Source organism: Cervus canadensis, chromosome 1, assembly GCF_019320065.1.
Source record: "Cervus canadensis isolate Bull #8, Minnesota chromosome 1, ASM1932006v1, whole genome shotgun sequence".
NCBI classification, from domain to species: Eukaryota; Metazoa; Chordata; class Mammalia; order Artiodactyla; family Cervidae; genus Cervus; species Cervus canadensis.
In genome coordinates this window covers 114,860,586-114,879,566 of record NC_057386.1, presented here as the reverse complement: position 1 = coordinate 114,879,566, position 18,981 = coordinate 114,860,586, and the positions used below count along the sequence as shown (strand labels likewise).

The window sequence follows — 18,981 nt, the reverse complement described above, 5'->3', positions numbered from 1 at the left end:
TGGTTTAAAAGCTCTTTCCCCACCCCACCCCCACTGTGTTCACTGATTGATTCATTCATTGATTCGTTCCCGCAACCATATTTATAGATCAGGCATCTGCCTGGCATTTTAAATGGAAACTTGAGAGGGAGCCCAAGATAGAAAGGAAATTACGGATAACAGAGACACCCTTCTGGTTAAGGAGGAAGTGGACCAAGAATCTTTTATCTTGTTTTCCCCTGTTTCCCCCCCTGCAGTCTGGCCCCTGAAATGCGTTCAGGGATCCCAAAGTTGCAGGCGACATTTGTAAGCCGTGGACCCTGCTTCAGCAATGATGCTCTTGGTGATCCTTCCCAGGAAAAGCCGTACAGAGAAGCATCCGTCCGTTCCACCTTTGGGCAGATGAGCCCGTGTGACAGTGTGGGGTTGATGCCATCACAGCAGGTGTCTGACGGTGGCCTGTCCCCGGCAGTGGGACCTGTTGGTGGGGGCGGTGGGCTGGGCTGCCCAGCGGAGCTCTTCACAGCTCTTTGGTTCTGTCGCTCAGTAGCGCTTGACCCACGGCCGCGCCAGAGCTTGCCAGAGGAACGTGCTCACCTCGTATCCTAGACTGCTCCGTGTCACGAAACTCAGGACTCCTGCCCTTACTCAGAATCCTAGCAGCATGCGGACAGCAGGGCCAGGAAGATAGTTCTTCATTTATTTATTCACTCAATAATGATGTGTTCAGTGCTCTTATCTGCCAGGCCACTGTGCTAGCTGCTGGGGTGCCCTCTGGGGACCTCCGTTGATATGAAGTGAGGGATCCCGCACTATGAAATATAACTGTGTATTTAGATGAGTCCTGCCATGTGTCTGCGGGTCTCTGGACATGTAAGAGTACTGGATTGAAGGCGGGCAGCGGTGTCTAAACTGTGACCTCAGGGCTGGGCCAGTGCCTATGTGTAGCGACAGAAGCATCTCAGAGAGCAGACATAGCATGTGCAAAGGCCCCGAGGAGGCGTGTGAGGACCTCCAAGTGCTGCTGAGCCGGACAACCAGGGGCACCAGCTCCCAAGTTCGCCAGCTCCCTGGTGTTCATGAGTTACCTCCTCTAGGCCAGGGGAGTCTCCTGGGACCAGCACTGCCAGCTCTAGGCAGTTAACCTTCCTTTTTCTGTGCTCCCATGTCCCCCTTGATTTGCATGCGTGCTTAGTAGCTCAGTCTCTCAGGCGTGTCTGACTCTTTGTGACCCCATGGACCACAGCCCGCCAGGCTCCACTGTTCTTGGGATTCTCCAGGCAAGAATACTGGAGTGTGGGTTGCCATTTCCTCCTCCAGGGGAGCTTCCCCATCTGGGTATTGCTCCCATGTATCTTGCAGCTCCTGCATTGGCTGGTGGATTCTTTACCATTGAGCCTCCTGGGAAGCCCCCTTTATTTATTTAACTTTTTGGTTTATTTGTTTATTTTTGGCCACACTCTGCAGCACGCGGGATCTTCCTGTCCAGGGATCAAACCTGTGTTCCCTTCTTTGGGAGCGTGGGATCTTAACCGCTGGACCACCAGGGAAGCACCCTCGCCATGTCCCTCTTTATAAGGCATGTTTATTGCCCAGCATCGTTGCTTGTGTGTGAACAAAGGAGATATTTCTTATTCATCCCTCTGCACACAGTAGGTGCTCAATAAAACACATTTCAGAGGAACAGGGGCGGTTTTTATTGAGCGCCGACTGCGGACTCCGCACCCTTGATGCCCACGTGTATCCACAAGGCGACAATACTGAAAAGCTGACAGGAGCGTTGAGTTTTACAAGCTGGCAGAGATGCCAGTGGGATGCGGTTGGAGCTCGAAAGCTTTCGTGCTGTCTGTGCCCATATCTTTGCCAGAACCCCAGAACCGAGCCTGTCGCCCTCTGTCTCCCCAGAACTGCCCGAAACTCAGCCTGCCGGGACCAGCCTACCCCTGTGGCCCACCCCCCCACCCCACACCTTGCCGGCTTCTGCCAGGGGAGTGTGCAGACAGCCCCGTTTGTCCGCGATGAGATGCGATTCTGCTTGCTTTCTCGGGCAGTCACACGTCTGCAGCCAGGACCTGCCAGCTTGGGTAAGTGGGGCTCCTGTGGGTTCTGCCAAGGGATTTTCTCTCTGTTCCCTGAATATCCTGTCCTTGTCCCACGTCTCACACCTGTATCCCGGAGGTCACGGGAGCTGGCTCTAATGATGAGCAGTCCCGGTTTGGGGCAGGACTTTGCATGCCTACGCACTCCGCCCTGGGTCACTGCCGACAGATTCCTCCCAAGTCTCGATTTCCTGGTTCTCTGCTTCTGTCCTTCTCTTCTGCCTCTGACCCCGTCTATACGGTGTTCTCTGCATTGGGAAGAAGGAATCGGTTTAGCACCATCAAGCGTGTAGGGAAGAGAAAAGATCAGAATCTGTCCGCCTTTCTTTCCTGCAGGCTGCAGTGTGAGTCAGAGCCGGGGGCAGCAGTGTGGGGCCCCCGGAAGGGAAGCGGGAGGCTTGCGTTGAAGTAAAACACCTTCTACTTTTAGCCCATCTAGACGAGGGGGCAGGCTGGGGGCAGTTTTGTAGGGAAACAGAGCACTGGCGTGAAGGTGGGGTTTTTAGGGTAGGGGACGCATCGAGAACAGCAAATCGTCTGGCAGTTTTTAAAACCGGGAAGGAACAGGACGTTACTGTTAAAAGGGGAGAGTTGAATGGATCCAGGACTTGAGATCGGTTTCAGCTGTGTGATGGTTGGCAAGTTGGGCAACCTCTCTGGGCCCCATCCTTACAAAGGGAGATAAGGACAAGCCCTGCTTCTCAGGGTCGTTGGAGGATGGATGAGAGAGGTCTCCTGTCCTGAGAGAGCAGAGCTCATGGTTGGAGGAGCAAGGGGCTCATGCCTGAGCTGTTGCAGAACAGGGGCCGATGATCACACGCCCGTCTGGCAGCGTTGTAGAGAGGAGGATGTGATTCGTGAGACAGAGGGAGCCCTTGGCTTCCCTGAGGCCTGACTCGTGGTAATTCTCATCCTTAGCTGATGATACTCTTCTTCCTGAGACTCTGAAGGCAGTCAGCTTAAAATAGGTGTTCAGCTGAAAAGAGCCCAAAGGCAAAAAATAAATAAATAATGACAGCAGGTGGAGTGGAAAATGAGGATGGCTTTTTTCTTTTTTTTTTTAAGGCTTCCGGAAAGACTGGGAAGGGGAGAGAGATGGGACGGTCTGGGGAGCTGGAGTTCTGAGGCCGCTTGCCAACTCTGTGACCTTGGGAACACCGGCTTTGGGTGTCTGTGTGAGCTGGCGCTGGTCACCGGCTCTCTCTGCTTGGTCCTGAAGAGGGTGAGGATCCGCCCGACGTGGGCAGGCTCTGAAATGGGAAAATACTGTGGGGGGCGGGGACAGGAATCTCACACTGGGAGCCTGCGGTGTGCGTCTGGAGTCCGACCCAGGTTCGAATCCCAACTTTGCCTCGTTTGTCCTCTGAGTGACTTCAGGTCAGTTACATGTCTGTACAGCCGAGAGCGTCGTTTGTTACCCTGAAAGCTGGCCTTGAGATTAAACGAGTTGGGAAAGTCCAAGTGAACGTTGGCACTGTTTGGGCACCCTTTGAGCTGGAACGAGCTTCAGAGTCAGGCCTTTTAGTCCGCTGCGCTTGCCCAGAGCTGAGAGGTGGAGGCCACTGGCCCAGGCCTGCCCGGTGGTCAGTGGAGAGCTGTGGTCCAGACCTGGGGCTCCGGTCCCTTGATCCTCATCCATCTTCATCTCCCCCCCACCCGCCCAAATCTCTCTGCTTCAACCCAGACACTGACTGAATATTAAATTTACTTAAAAAATTTTTTTTTTTTTAGTGGTTGCCTCTCCATTTCTGACGCGCTTCTTCCCCATGGATCCACAACCGTAACCATGGCGACGCGGGTGGAGGTCGGCTCCATAAGTTCCCTGACAGGGGTGCCGGGCCTGGGCGAGCTCTCCCAGGAGGAGGCCCTGAAGCGGACCTACTTCCGCCAGGCTGGCGATGCCCCCGGGCCCCCCTCGGCGCTGCTCTTGGAAGGAAAAAGCCCCCTCAGGAGCCCGGTCCGCCTGCTTCCTCTGCCAAGACTCGCCCCCAAACCCTTCTCCAAGGAGAAGGCCGCGGACGTGACACCCTTGTGGCCCAGCCCAGCCAGGCCGTCTCCTGCCGGGGGGCTCTCCCAGGACGTGGCCTCAGGGCGTCTGGACGAGAAGATGCCGGGCCTGGCGGGGCAGGCGGCGGGGAGCGGGGACCGCCCGAGAAGCGCGTCTCTGTTCCCCAAGGCCACCATCCCGCGGCCCACACCAAACCCCACGGTCTTCTTCGAAAGCACCAAAGCCGGACCTGCTCTGGGGCAGGGGGCCGGCCCAGGGGCTCGCGAGGCTGACACAGGTGTGTCTCAGGGACCCGCTTCTGCCCCCCGGCCTGAGGTGGCCGCCAAGCCTGCCCTGCCAGCCCGAAAGCCCGTGGGGAGCCTCCCCCGGCCAGCCTCCCTGCCTCAGGACTCCAGGCCGGTGGCCACCCTAGAGGAGACCGGCCCGAAGGAGCCTCTGTCAAAGGCCAGCAGCGTGGAGGATGCTGGAGGCACCGCCCCGGAGCCGCCCAGGCCTCGTCCGAAGAGAAGGCCCGTGTCGGCCATCTTCACCGAGTCCATTCAGACTCCGAAGCCAGGCTCCGGCGGGGTGGCTGTGGCAGGGAAGCTGCCCCCCACCCCTCCCGAGAAGACGTGGGTGAGGAGGCCCAGGCCTCTGTCCGTGGACCTCACGGCCCGGTTCGAGAGCAGAGAGGCCTTGGCGAGGAAGGTGGCCGACGAGGCCACGTCAGGGCCCGCCTTCCAGCGGCGGGGACCCGAGAGGCTGGACCCAGAACCCAGGGTGGACAGGGAGTGTCTGGTCAAAGCAGAGGCACCTCCACACGACCCGGATTCCGATTTCCTGCAGGTGGCCCAGAAGATCCAGGAACGGAAGGAGAGGCTGCTGTCCAAGCAGGGGGAGATGGGCAGCCTCAGAACCACGGGGGGCCTGGCCAGGGTCACCCCCACCGGTGCCCAGGGTCTTGGCGAGGAGCAAGCCAAGCTGGACGGGGAGCCAGAGAAGGCAGCCGAGGACCCCCAGTCCCCTCTGCCCAGGCCTGGAAAAGGCCAAGACATGGCTGAGGTCAAGAGCAGAGAGACTGATGGAGAGACCCGGGTCGGGGGAGAGCAGACCCCCAGGGGCAGCGTGAAGAATCGCATTGGTCTGTTTGGGGAGGAGGGCGCCTCGGCCTTGGCAGCGGGGTCTGAGTCCCCGCCAGCCACCCCCGAATCCCCAGCCATCCCGCCAGAGCCAGAGAAAGTGGGCGTGAGCGTCCAGGAGCGGATCAAAGGCTGGGCCACCGAGAGCTCGGAAGCAAAGCTGGAGCTCAGGAGGAGGGCGGTCCAGACACGGCCACTGTCAGCGGACTTGACCAAACTGTAAGTGGGAACACCCCATGGGTTTCCCCCAGCCTCCGAGAGCCCCGGCCCCTCACCAGAGACCTCCTCATGAGGAGAAGGATACCGCGGGGCACCAGGTTCTGTACTGGGCACTCTTGGAACCTGCAGCCCTGAGAGGAAGTGGCATTAGCTCCCACTTCTCAGATCAGGAGGCTGAGTTGTGGAGGATAGCACCGCTTCACTGTGTGTGCCAGCGGCAGGGCCAGGAGCCCCATTTCTTCCTCCCTTCCCCCTCTTTGCACTTTTCGGAGGTCGTATCAAGCCCATTTCACAGATGCGGACAGGAAAGTTGAGGACCATGAGGAAGTCAGGAGCCCCGTGCAGTTGCAGCTCAGCCTGTCTCCATAACTAAGCTTTCCTTTTGTAAAGTCCGAGGACATTTCATTTATGGCCTAAACCTCCATGAATGCCCCCCCCCGCCGCCCCCAACCTAAACAAGATCAGATGGGTCACAATAACTTGAGCGGGTCACTTTCCCCGCCTTGAGCCTCGGTTTCTTCATCTTGTAAAGGGAAATGATGTTAAGACCTGCATTAAAGGATTAAGGCCAGGACTCAGCTCTGGAGATCGCTCAGCCCAAGGGAGCCCTGGACACCTTGGTGATTATTAATAGTCCCAAATGATTTGATGAATCCTGTTGGTTAATGATTATTTTCTAAGCAAGGCCTGGCCCCTGACATCTCTTCCTCCTTTGTTTTTCTGCAAGTGGCTTCTCGGCTAAGACAGGGAGACGCCACCGGGGTGTGTCCGCCAGCTCATTAATGGCACGCATGCCACCGACATAGTTTGTCAGCGATTGAGCTTCCAGGGGGCGGGAGCTTTGGGCAGAGTGCCCTTCCGGCCCTGGGAACCAGGGCGACCAGCTCAGCCAGAGCTGAGACCACTGGCTGTCAGCACTTGGAGTGACCTGGAAAAAAAATTATCGATGCCTGGCCCCCACCCCCAGAGACTCTGATTCAGCTGATCTGGGGAGGGCTTCTCATCTTGGTTTTTCAAAGTCTCCAAAGTAATTTTCATGTGCAGCCAGGCTTGAGAACCCCTGAATTCAGGGAACAGAGAAAGAGGGATGCTCCCTGGCCATTCAGCAGTTAGGACTCAGCACTTTTGCCAGGTTCAATCCCTAGGCAGGGAGCTAAAATCTTGCAAGCTACATGGCGGGGCAAAATAACAAAACCAGAAAACAGAGGAAGGGGCACCCTCGTCAGGGCCTCATACACCTCCCCTCCCTGAGTCCCCCGCCCCTCAGTTCCTCAGGTTATTCCCATCTGACAGGTAGGGAAACCGAGGCTCTGGGTTTAGAAACAACTCCTGCACAGCTTCACATGTCCCCGGAGCCAACCCTTGGACTGCTGCCCGTGGGTCAAGTTCAAGATGTTTGATTGTCTCACCTCCCTCTTCGCTGCAGGCCCCTGACCCTGAACTAATCTCTCAGCCTCTGCTCCAGAGAACTCTGCAGAGATGGGAAAAGTCCAGCTCCAACTCCCCTTTCTCTCGCTTCTCCTTTACAGCAGGCAGACAGGCCCAGAGAGTGATCAAGACTGGGCCAAGGTCACCCAGAGAGGCAGAGGCAGAGGCAAGCCTGTTCCCCGACGCATTCCCCGACCGCCCACTGCCCCCAAGTCCCGCGGTTGGTCTGCGGTGGGGCTGCTGGCTGTTGTGGGGTTGCAGCCATTAATTATCGCTCCTGGGGCATCTTCGCTCCTCTCTCAACACCCTCATGTAGCTATTAAGGCCTTGGGTAGCCTCTTATCTGACCTACAAAGACGATAGGGAGGCGTTAATTATCCCGGTTTTATAGATGAGGAGACAGAGGCTCAGGTGAGGTCACAGCCTGAGCCCAGCTCCCTCAGTGGGGAGGCAGGAAGGAGAGCTGGCACGAACACCCAGGCCCCTTCCCTGGGCCCGGGGCTGCCGCCCCCCCAGCGATGCTGTGCTTAAGGTAGGCTCTCTCCCTCCTGGGCCCGAGAGGTTTGGCGACTGGAAAGGACACGTCCCATCTTGGAGGAAATGGGGCAGGGTTGCTCTGATGATCTCAGTGCTGCGTTCACCCCTGGGTCCCTGAACTAGTTATGGGGTGTGGGCTGGAGGGAGTCCCAGCTTCTGGCTGCACACAAGTAACTCGGGTCTCTCATGCCAGGTTTTCAAGTGCAGCTTCAAGCAACGAAGTCAGATATGAGAAGTGTTTGGAGCTGAGCGGTGAGCTTCCCAGAGAACCAAGAGAAAAGGTAAGAAGCTGCTTGGCACTGTCCTTTTTTGGGGGTAGTGATACTTATTGGAAAAAGGGCTTTTACAATCTCGAAGATCCAGGAAAGACTCAGAGACCTCTCGTGGACTGTGAGACATTTTTTTTTCCTTTCATGTTCGGACTTTCAAAGTCCCTTCTAGTGTGATAGACTGTGATACTATGTTGTGTGTGTGTGTGTGTGTGTGTGTGTGTGCGTGTGTTAGTTGCTCAGTCGTGTCCAACTCTTCGTGACCCCGTGGACTGTAGCCTCACCAGGCTCCTCTGTCCATGGGATTCTCCAGGCAAGGGTACTGGAATGGGTTGCCATTTCCTTCTCCAGGGGATCTTCTTGACCCCGGGATCGAACTTGAGTCTGCTGCATTGAAGGCAAATTCTTTACCATCTGAGCCATGAGGGATGCCCCATGATTCACTGTTCCTTGGTGTTGAATACTGTTTGCAAATATAATCATCAGGCGTGAATTTTTGTCTGTGTAAACAGGAGGAGGACATGGCTTTCCTGTGTAAGAATGTCTGCTTTTTTGAGAAATTAATGAAGATTTAAAAATGTTGGGACTTCCCTGGTGGTCCAACGGCTGAGACTCCCAGCTCCCAATGCAGGGGGCCCAAGTTTGATCCCTGGTCAGGGAACTAGATCCCGCATGCCGCAACTAAAGATCCCATGGGCCGTAACTAAGACCTGGCCCAGCCAAATTGAAAAAAAAAAATTTTAAATGCTAATAGAGGGTTTCACTGGTGGCTCAGTGGTAAAGAATTCGCCTGCCAATGCAGGAGACACAGATTCCATCTGTGATCCGGGAAAATCCCACATGCCTTGGAGCAACTGAGACCATGCACCAAGAGTATTGAGTCTGTGCTCTAAAGCCCATCCTTGGAGATAAGAGACGCCGCCCCAGGGGGAGGCCCGTGCGCCACAGCTAGAGGGCATCCCCTGGGCGCCAAAACTAGAGAAGAACCTGCATAGCCATGAAGACCCAGCACAGCCAAAAATAAATAAATAAAAATTGAAAAATGTTAATAGAAACCCCCTCAACTTCCCCCCATCACGGCCCCAGCTCCTTTCCCCACCCCCTCCTCTGTCAGCTGGGAGAAGAAGGAGAAAAAAATCACCGGCAATTAAATTGCTTAGAAAGTATTTTCAGTTAGTCTGTTTAATTTTTTTAAAAAAAGCTCATAAAATAACTGCTGGGTATCATGGGTTTGTGATTGATGCTTTCTGAAATTTCAAGTTTTTCTTTTATTTATTTACTTATTTTTAATTGGAGGATAATTGCTTTCCAGTGTTGTGTTGGTTCCTGCCACACGTCAGTCTGAATTAGCCTTAAGTACGTCCACATGTCCCCCCCTCTTTTTTTATTTCACACTGAAACACATGGTTTATTATTCACATGGAAGACAGTAGCCAGAGCATCACTGTGCAGCCTGTCCCCTCCCTCTTGAAGCTCCCTCCCACCTCCCCCCCACACCGATCCTGCCCTTCTAGATTGTCACAGAGCACTGGTTTTTTCTTGAGCTGGTATCTTCACAGAGCTCAGTTTTTTCTTGAACAGCTTTATTGAAGTATAACAGACATAGAATGAACTGGGCGTATTTAAAGTGTAAAAGCAGGTGAACTCTGACTTCTGTGTACATCTGTTGAACCATCATTACCATAAAGACAGTGGACATTTCCGGCACCTGCAAGTTTCCTTTCTTGTAATCCCCCCCAACTTGCCCCCTCCTCCCCCAAAGCAACTACCGATCTGCTTTCAGTCACTATAGATTCATTGCATTTTCTAGATTTTTATATAAATGGAACCAATGCTCTTTTTTGGGGGGGTCAGATTGATCGATATCTCTTCTCCACTGTTCATCTACATGCATATATGTATATACATGCACACCTACAGTGCTTTAAAATGATATTTTATTATAAATACATGGTTCCTCCATCTGCTTTTCTTCCATCAACGCAACAGCGTTTTAAGTGTCCTTAGATCTTAGAACATTGGGAGCCAGCCCCTCTCTGTGGGTCCCAGTGCCTGTGTGGCAGTCAGCTGTTTGCATGTATCAAAATTTATTTAGCCCTTCAGATGGGCGTCTAGGCTCTTTTGTTTCCCTGGCAGTTCTGTACGATCTTTCTTGTTCATGTAGACTTGTGCACGTGGGCCAGGCAGGGATTCTGGGAGCACACTGGCCAGGTGAAAGGAAACGAGTGTCTTAACATCCCGGCAGAAGCGCTGAACTGCTCAGGAGCCACGCCCATTTGTCTTCTCGCCAGCGGGGCCGGGAGTGCCTGTGTTCCCTCCCTGGCTGTGTTCAGTCTATGAGACTGGATGGTTTCTCACTGCTGTGATTTTAAAAGCAGCCTTTTCAGTCCCCTCACCTCTTCCTTCCCATTTCAAATCCTTTGACTTAGATTGGATTGTTTTGGTACTTCCCTGGCAGTCCAATGGGCAAGACTTCACCTTCCAGTGTAGGCGATGCCGGTTTGATCCCTGGCTGGGGTCGGGGCGGGGGGGCTAAGATCCCATACTCCAAATAACCTAAAGTATAAAACAGAAGCAGCATAGTAACAGATTCAGTAAAGACTTAAAAAATGGCCCACATAAAAAAAAAACTTTATTGAATTTGTTATAATGTTGTGGCAAACCTTTACAAATAAATATCAAAAAAAAGTTTCTTCAGTCTTTAAAATTAAATAAATAAATTGGATTGTTTCTTTTTTTTGTTTGTTTTCCCAGCCAAAGGACAGGCATGGTGTGGAGGGAACATCCGTCACAAGAAGCCCCTGGAAGCCTGGTCCACCCCCGGAGAAACCCAGGCTGACAGAGCGGAAAGGCAGTTCTGACCACGTCCCCGGCGGCACTCGGGGTCACGGCAGGGTGGGGGCCCAGAGCCCTTCTGAGGGCACCCTGGATGATGACGGAAGCTTCCAGACCGTATGGGCCACGGTGTTCGAGAATCACGTGGAGAAGCACACCGTGGCTGCCCCCTTGGGACGCAGTCCCTGGGTCACGACCCCCAGGGACCTGGCCGATGTCTCCGAGCCCAGATCCAGGCTCCTTGGACCCAGAAGCTCTTTCCCGCAAAGCACGGCCCTGAATCGAGAGTGGCTGGAAGCTCCTGACCTGGAGCGAGGCGGAGGGACCGCCTTCTCCAGCAGCGAGCCCAGACAGCATCGCGAGTCCTCCCTGCTGGGAAGGCACCCTGGGGGCGAAAAGGGCAGCCATCACCCCTTCCTCAAGCTCCCGGAGAGCGCCCCTGCGCCCGAGAGGGTTGAGCCCAGGTACGACGTCGTGCATGCCGTTGGGGAGCGCGCGCACAGTGAGGCCGTGCCCACGGCACCCGAGGAGAAGGCCCTGACGCTCCGCAGCGGCCGGTCTCGGCCCCTGCTGTCCCAGGAGGTCACCCATGCCGTGATTCCTGCCGACCCCAGGTGTAGGCCGGAGGGCCAGGTGGGGTCCGTCCAAAGGGCCAGTTTGATCTGGGAAGCCCGGGGGACTCGTGAGATCAGTGGGTCGAAGCCCGAGTTCCACCGAGAGCCTAAGGACACACATGGAGGCAGCTGCCCGTCAGCCAGATGGACGGGCGGGGCGGCCGTGAGCTGGCATAAAGCCACCGTGGGGCTCAGTGAAGGGAGAGGCTCCGAGCTGAGCCCCGAGGCCGCCTCTGCGAGGACCGTCCTGGACGCCCAGCACCCGGGGAATGAAGGGGCCGGAATCCAGCCAGGAGACAGGGCTCCGCCCCGGGGGGCGCCTCCGGAGCCTCTTCCCAGGGCCAAGGATGAAGCCGATGACTCCGGAGTGCAGCCTCAGGCGGACATGCCGGGGCAGACGGGGCCCTTGGCCGGGGCTGGCAGCCACGAGCCTGAAGCCAGGAGGCGGAGGGTGAGCCCCAGCGACCAGAGGCCGGACAGATGGAGGCGGCGGACCCTGCCCCACGACGTGAAGTTCGACGAGTTCAGCCTCCTGCCCCCAGAGCACGCGTCCAGGGCGGAGCCGAGAGGGGGGGACCACCTGAACCCCACGGCCGCGGGTGCCTCAGCAAGGCCCCAGCTACTCCCGGGTCGGGAGGGGACCCGGCAGGGGAACCCAGGTGCGTCACTGGACCAGGTTCTTCCTGCAGCAAAGCAGGGGTCGCCTGTGGAACCCAAGGCGACCTTTTTTGCCGTGACCTATCAGATCCCTGACACTCAGAAAGCCAAGAGCATGGTTAGGCCTGGGCCTGAAAACTGGACAGAACCTTCTAGAAAAGCAGGCCCACCCCTATCCTCTCTCTCTTTCACCCATACCTTGGTTTCTCTGAACCATGAAGAGCCGCTGGAGACCATGGGCAGTATAAACCGAGCCCCGGGCAGAGAACATGAGCATGCAAGCTTCCCAAAGCCTCCGAGGCCGACAGAGCATCCGACGTCTCTCGGGGACAGGATTCTGGGTCCCCCAGGTGAGAGGATCTCCGACGCCGATGCCGTGTGGGTTCGTCGGGTCCCGGAAGGCAGCAGCAGTTTTCAGAACGGCTGGAAGGATAGCGGGAGCAAGACGTCCCCTGGTGGCTCTCCCCAAACACCCCCGGCTTTCAGAAGTCCCCCGAAAGCCAGCGAGCTCCTGGTCCGAAGGAAGACGGAGGCCGTGAGTGAGACGTTCCCAGGTAAAGCCAAGGCCGGCTACAGGTCCAGCGTCCTCGATATTGATGCGCTGATGGCCGAGTATCAGAGGCCGCCGGCCGGAAACCCGCGGGAGGCTCAGGACTGGATGGCGGGTCCGCCCGCAGAGCTCCGGGGCTCGGACCCCGAGAGGCCTGGCCCGCAGGGCGAGGCGGATCAGAGACGGAGGAGTCTAAAGGAGCGCCCTGAAGCTGAGGCTCCCCAGAGACAGGCCGGTTTTGCCGAAACCAACCCCGGTTTCACTCCCGGCTCAGGCAAGTGCCTGGCAGAGACGCCGGGGGCAGCCACGCACAGGGTCAGCTCTCCCCTCTGGGGCCCGCCCCACTCAGCTCCTCCTGAGAAGTATCCAGGGGCCTCTTCGGGCCCTGCCACCGGCCCCAGGAAAAAAGGCCTGGGGATCCCTGAGGATGAGAAAAAGACGTTTGTTAGTAAACATCACAGCGCGAAGTGCCAGCATCCCCCGGCGGAGTCAAAGCCCACCCCTGCCTGGGAGGACCCAAGCGGCGGGGCCAGGGTGCAGCCCAGGGAGTCCCCCGCTGACCAGAGGAAAGGGACCCCGAGGAAACCCCCGGGGAGGGGCGAGGAGAGCAGTGTGGCCCTGTGGGCCGACCACCCGCGGGACTTCGGAAGGTCACCACTGGATGTCAAGAGGGCCTGTTCGGAGAAAGGGCCCCCTCTCAAAGTCCGAGAGGGCCTGTCCATCATGCAGGAAGCCAGAGAGAGGAGGCAGGAGCAGCCCAAAGGGAGGCCCAGCCTCCCCAGGGAGAGTGCGGAGGCCAGAGACACCAAGATGGGGCTCTGTCGGCAGGAGTCGGGGAATCGAGACAGTCAAAAGGTGAGTACACCGGCTAAACATGCAGGCCAGAGGCCTCAAACTCAAGACCGAGGCGGTCCTGCTGGCCCTGGGGATGATGGAGTCAGGCGGGGTGTGAGGCGCTAGGGAGTGGTAGGGCTTGTGGCAAATGGGGCGCTCAGGCCGTCTCTGCAGGGGGCAACCTTTGCACAGTCCCAGCTGGTTCTCAGCAAGCGGGGAAACGGGTCCTGAGACGGCAGATCCGATTTATCGAGAGAATTTGAAAGATCCACATTTTGGCCAGTAGTCCCCTCCCCCATCATGAAATGGGGACAACATATTTAAAAAAAAATTTGCTGTTTAGTTCAAACAAAACTTGTCTGCCGGCTCTGTATACAGCCCGTGGGTTATCAGTTTGAACCCCCTGGCCTAGAATGATGACGCTAGGTATCCTTTATTGAGCGCCTGCTGTTTTCCAGTCTACTGCACCAGGTCCATCATTGTATCCCCAGACTCCAGTGCCATGCCTGATGTTTTGTGATCATTCAGAGAGTAGTTGTTGAGTGAACGATCTTACATGAGCCTCAGGACAATCCACGAAAGAGGGATCGTTGTGGTTTGGGTTTCTCCAGAAGCAGCCGCCTGCAGGTTGTTTTAGGAGGTGATCCCAGAGGAACTGGGCGGGGGGCGGGGGGGAGAAGTGAGGCAGGGAAGGGAAGGCAGGTGATAAAGGTGTGGGCACCTGAGGCTCGTTCTTACTGGAGACCCCTGGGGAGCCGCACAGGTCACCTCTGAGCGATCCTGTCCAGGGGTCAGGGGACCAGGAGCATTTGTTTCTTCGTTTCCCTCTGTCCTCGCCTGAGGCTGTGTCTGGGGCTGTTAACATTCAGATTCCTGGTGCCATGCTCAGTGGTGGAGAGGAAAATCCTCTCGCAACACTGGCGCGTATTTGAGTGTCTGGCAGAGTGTCGGGCAGGGCGCCCATAGCGTCTGCTGCAGGTGCGATCGTCTTGTTCAGAAGGGGGAAAAAAAAACAAGGCTCAGAGAGGTTCAGTAACTTATCCTGCATCACACAGCACCAGAGCGGCACAGCTAGTGTTTGCACGCAGGTCTGGCCTGATACCTGAGCCCTTGGGATCACGAAGGTGGGGAAGAAATCTGAGGCATGGAGTCGGCCCCTGGGAAGCTTTGATCTCTGTGCAGAGGTCGGAGAGAAATGGGAGGTGAGCGCATCCTTGGTAGGAGCACAGTGTGGGCAGAGGTCCAGAGGTGAGGGAAAAAACCAGTCTGCTCTGTGGCCAGTGTGGAAACTGACTTTGGGCCCCTTCAGGTCAACCCCCCCTTCCAACCTAGAAAAGGGAGGTTGTGGGAATTAAGTGATAGGAGAATTCACCTGAGGTTCAGAGTGGCTTTGAACCCATGTCTCTTTCAGGGACCACATTCCTGCTTGCGTTAGAATCTCCGCTCTGCCACTCAACAGGCTCTGCTGTGTGCGGAGCAGGCACTGGCTTCCCTCGGCCTCCGTTTCCTCCCCTCCGGAGTTAGGAGTCAACAGGGATTCCTTCCTCCAGGCCCCGCAGCTAGGCGGGGAGGAGATAAAGCACCCAGCATGGGCGGGCGGGCGGTGGGCTCCACCCTGCAGGCCCTGGGCTCTGCAGACGCGCTGAGGGTTTCACCTCCCCCGCCCCCTCCAGGCTGCTGAGGCAGCCCGCAAGAGGGAAGAGGCCGTGGAAACGTGACACTTCCTCCGTGTGCCAGCGCCCGGCTCAGGGGCCTGGCGGAGGGGCCCCCAGCCCAGCCTTGGACGCCCGCCCGGGGTGCCGGGGCCCCAGGAGCGCTTGTTGTCAGGGGATCCGTTTTCTCACCAAGGGGACTGGGAAGCCTTGGACCAGCTCCCCGTTTCTCTTCTCTCCGGCCCGAGGATCTTGGGTTCTTGACATTTAAAAAATAAATAAGGGCAATACCGAAGGACAAAATGTTGGCTGTTGAAGATTCAAACCCAGGTGACTCAGTGGTAGAGAATCCACCTGCAATGCAGGGGGCCCGGGTTTGATCCCTGGGTCAGGAAGATCCCTTGGAAGAGGAAATGGCAACCCACTCCGGTGTTCTTGCTTGGAAATTCCATAGATAGGAGCCTGGCGGACTACAGCCCATGGGGTCGCAAAGAGTCAGACACAACTGAGCACATACAAGCACACCAGCATATAATGTGTGTAAAAGCGTGTCCCCCCTTGAGCCCCCTTTCCTTTCCCGTTTCCCCAGATGCAGACACGGTTAGGGTTCTTGATCTCCTTGGAGACTTTCGGATGCTCCAGAGTGGCTTATAAATCAATATATGTATTAATTTTATAATTGTATTTTTCTTCTTGCAAGGATAGTGAATGCTTGGGCAAGATTTTAAACGTCATGGAAACATCAGGTTTGGGATGGAAAGCTCCCCCAAATGCGGAGTCTGGTATGCTGGGACCCACCCCTCCAGCCCTGTTGGTGGTTCTCGGCTATTTGGACAGCTTGGCTCCCAGGGCATGTTTGGCGACGTTTCAGGCATTTTTTGTTGTCACAACCAGAGGAGAGTTTGCCCCTGGCATCTTGGTGGGTAGAGGCCAGGGAAGCTCCACCACCTCCTACAATGCACAGGACAGCTTCCAGCTCAAAGACTCCTGCAGCCCCGAGTGTACGACGTAGTTTCCAGGCTGAGGGACCCTGGTCCAAGCACAGATCTGTCAATGCACCCTGTCATATGGAAGCAAGGCAGCATTCTACAGAAAATCTCACATCTTGCTTTCTTCTTTCCCCATACATTTAAGCTTTTTTAAAAAATGCTTTGTACAATTTTTTAAAGATTACTGTCGGCTTGCAGTTATAACAAAATATTGGCTACATTCCCGGTGTTGTCCAGTGTGTCCTTGAGTCTGTCCTACACCCAATAGTTTGTGCCTCCCCTTCCCCTACCCTTATGGTGCCCGCTCCCCTCTGCCACCCCACTGGTAATCACTAGTTTTCTCTATATCTGTGAGTCTCCTTCTTTTTGGCTATATTCACTGGTTTGTTGTATTTCTCAGATTCCACATATAGGTGATATTATAGGGTATGTGTCTTTCTCTGTCAGACTTACTTCGTTAAGCCTGATGCCCTTCAGGTCCATCCTTGCTGTTATAAAAGGGAAAATTTCATTCTTTTTAATGGCCGAGTAATAGTCCCTGTGTGTGTCTGTGTGTGTGTACACACATATGTAGCACATCTTCTTTACCCACTCATCTGTTGATGGGCACTTAGGTTGTTGCTTCCATAGCTTGGCAGTTATAAATGGTGCTGCTAGAAATATTGGGGTGCAGGTATCTTTTCGAGTTAGTGTTTTTTCATATATACCCAGATAGTGTGCTTTCAAACATTCAGCAGTAAGAAACAGCACGTCCATCATCACCTTATTATTTTTAATGGCTGCAAAGCTGTTTGTTGTGTGACTGAGCCCAAGCTTTTTTTTTATCAAGGCTCTCGCAGATGTACGTTTGGGTTGATTTGAGTTCTGAGACCCCACTGAGTGTCTTGAGGTACATGTCTTCTTCCTGGGGTGAAGATTTCTTGATTGACAGCCAGTTCTGCTCATGGACGCCCCCCGTGGGGTGTGATTGCGGTTAAGGTGATTCCTCCTTTCCTCTCTTACCCTCACTCCCTCTTTCTTTCTTTTTTTCACTTAACATTTATCAAAACTTTGTCCCAGGCCCAGTTATAGTATTTCCTTTCATCAAATGGTTTATTTTCGTTTCGAGAAAGAATAGTTTCAGGTACGTGCATGCGGAGTCGCCTCAGTCGTATCTGGCTGTTCTGGGCACCAGGGACGCTGGGAGGGCCCAGTCCACCAATTCAGTCAGTTCCGTCCGTCGGCAGCCACTAGCCACGCGTGGTTCTCTCAATGTAAGTCAGTTAAAACTAAGTAAGACCCCAGAGGCAGTTTCTCAGTCACACCGAACGCATGCAAGTGCTCCAAAGCCACAAGTGGCCTGTGGCCGCTGCCCCGGGCAGCCCAGATGGAGAACGTCTTCTTGGTCACAGGACGTTCTAGCAGACAGCGCCGGTCCAGACGGGCGAGCCGAGCGAGGGGGTGGGATTGTTCAGAGAGTGGTTAAGTCCTGGGGAGAGAGAGTAACCTCCATGGCGCCCCCTTTTTCTAAGGGGGTGACCCAACAGAAGCCATGGGAGTGATGGCGGGACCCCAGGCAGGCCAGGATCTGCAGAGAGGATGTGGAAGCAGCAAGTGGAGACACCCCAGCATGGGGATGAGTGGTCCTGTGGATGCTGGGGGCACCCCAGTGGGCTCCGGGGGTGATGGCCAGAGCTGAGCTGGAGAGGTGAGGACGGGCCAGAGCGTAGGGGGGCCACCAAAGGGTTCTGAGCGCTGCTTCCACCGTCTGTGTCTCAGAGAGACCCCCTGACTGCTCTCTGGGTGAGGGTGGAGGCAGGGAGGCCCGTGAGGAGGCTGCCACGGTCCTCAGACAGGAGACAGGGCTTGTACCGGGTGGTGGCCGTGGAGGGGTTAGCTGCTGCTTTTTGAGGGGATGGTAGCAACTTTGTTGTTGTTGTCTACTGGCTAAGTCCTGTCCGACTCTTTGTAACCCCACAGACTGTAGCCCGCCAGGCTCCTCTGTCTATGGGATTTCCCAGGCAGGAATATTGGAGTGGGTTGCCATTTCCTTCTCCTGGGGATCTTCCCATTCCAGGGATTGAACCCAGGTCTCCTGCATTGGCAGGTGGATTTTTTTTTTTTTTTTTTTAATCACTGAGCCACCAAGGAAACTGGGTAGCAGCTTTGAAAGTGAAAATTTAGTCGCTTAGTCGTGCCCGACTCTTTGTGACCCCGTGGACTGTAGCCTACCAGGCTCCTCCGTCCTTGGGATTTTCCAGGCAAGAGTGGGTTGCCATTTCCTTCTCCAAGGTAGCTCCTTTACTGAGATAAAATTTTCATGGCCCATGCAAGAACTCATTTATTTGTTTAACATTTATTATTTGCTTATTTGACTGTGCTGGATCTTAGTTTTGGCATGTGGGATCTAGTTCCCTGACCAGGGATCGAACCTACGCCCCCTGCTTTAGGAGCTCAGAGTCTTAGCCACTGGACCACCAGGGAAGTCCCTGTTCACCCATTTAAAGCGTACAGTTAATTTAATGGCTTTTAGTCTAGTCACAGAGCTCTGCAACCATCATCACATGCAGTTTGAAATATCTTCATTACCCCTTAGAAAGCCCTGTACCCACTGACCAGTCACTGCCTGCTCCCCTAATACCCTCCAGTCCTGATTAGCCACTCACCTACCTTCTGTCTATAGATTTGCTCACCTCTTTCACTTGTCTGTAGATTACTCACCTCTTTCACTTGGCATAGAGTTTTCAAGAGCCATCCGTTTTGTAGTGTATATCGGTACTTCCTTTTCATGGCTGAATAATGTTCTGCAGGATCGATCCGCCCCGTTTTATCTACCCATTCATCAGCATTAGGCATATCTGGGTTGTTTCCAACTCTCTGACTATCACGGAGAAGGCTGCTATGAACGTGTATGTACGAGTTTTTGTGTGGATATATGCTTTCATATCTTTGACTGTCTCCCTGGGAGAGGCATTGCTGGGTCACATGGTAATAGCTCCAGTTTTTTTCCTTTGAGGGGCTGCCAGACTGTTTTCCAAAGCAGCCGCACCGTTTTACATTCACACCAGCAGTGTGTGAGGGTTCTAATTTTTCTCCATCCCAACTGACATTTGTTATCATCCATCTTTTTGATTCTAGCCATCTTAGTGGGTATGAAGTGGTGTCTCAGGGTGGTTTTTTTTTAAATTGAGATATAATTGACATGTAATGTTAC

General features: G+C 54.9%; 1 protein-coding gene across 2 annotated transcripts in view; it reads left to right on the top strand.

The window, feature by feature from the left end:
• Positions 1–1,884: 1,884 nt before the first annotated feature.
• The window catches only part of KIAA1671 (KIAA1671 ortholog), a 124,851-nt gene continuing 107,754 nt past the window's right edge, over positions 1,885–18,981 (top strand). Inside the window, exons 1-5 of one of the 2 annotated variants that reach the window (XM_043438094.1) lie at positions 1,885–2,063; positions 3,144–3,300; positions 3,810–5,423; positions 7,582–7,669; positions 10,412–13,168. In XM_043438094.1, the coding sequence (XP_043294029.1) occupies positions 3,865–5,423; positions 7,582–7,669; positions 10,412–13,168 (4,404 nt within the window). In that variant the 5' untranslated portion in view covers positions 1,885–2,063; positions 3,144–3,300; positions 3,810–3,864. The remainder of the gene's footprint in view (positions 2,064–3,143; positions 3,301–3,809; positions 5,424–7,581; positions 7,670–10,411; positions 13,169–18,981) is intronic. The other variant, XM_043438093.1, reaches the window with a different exon arrangement.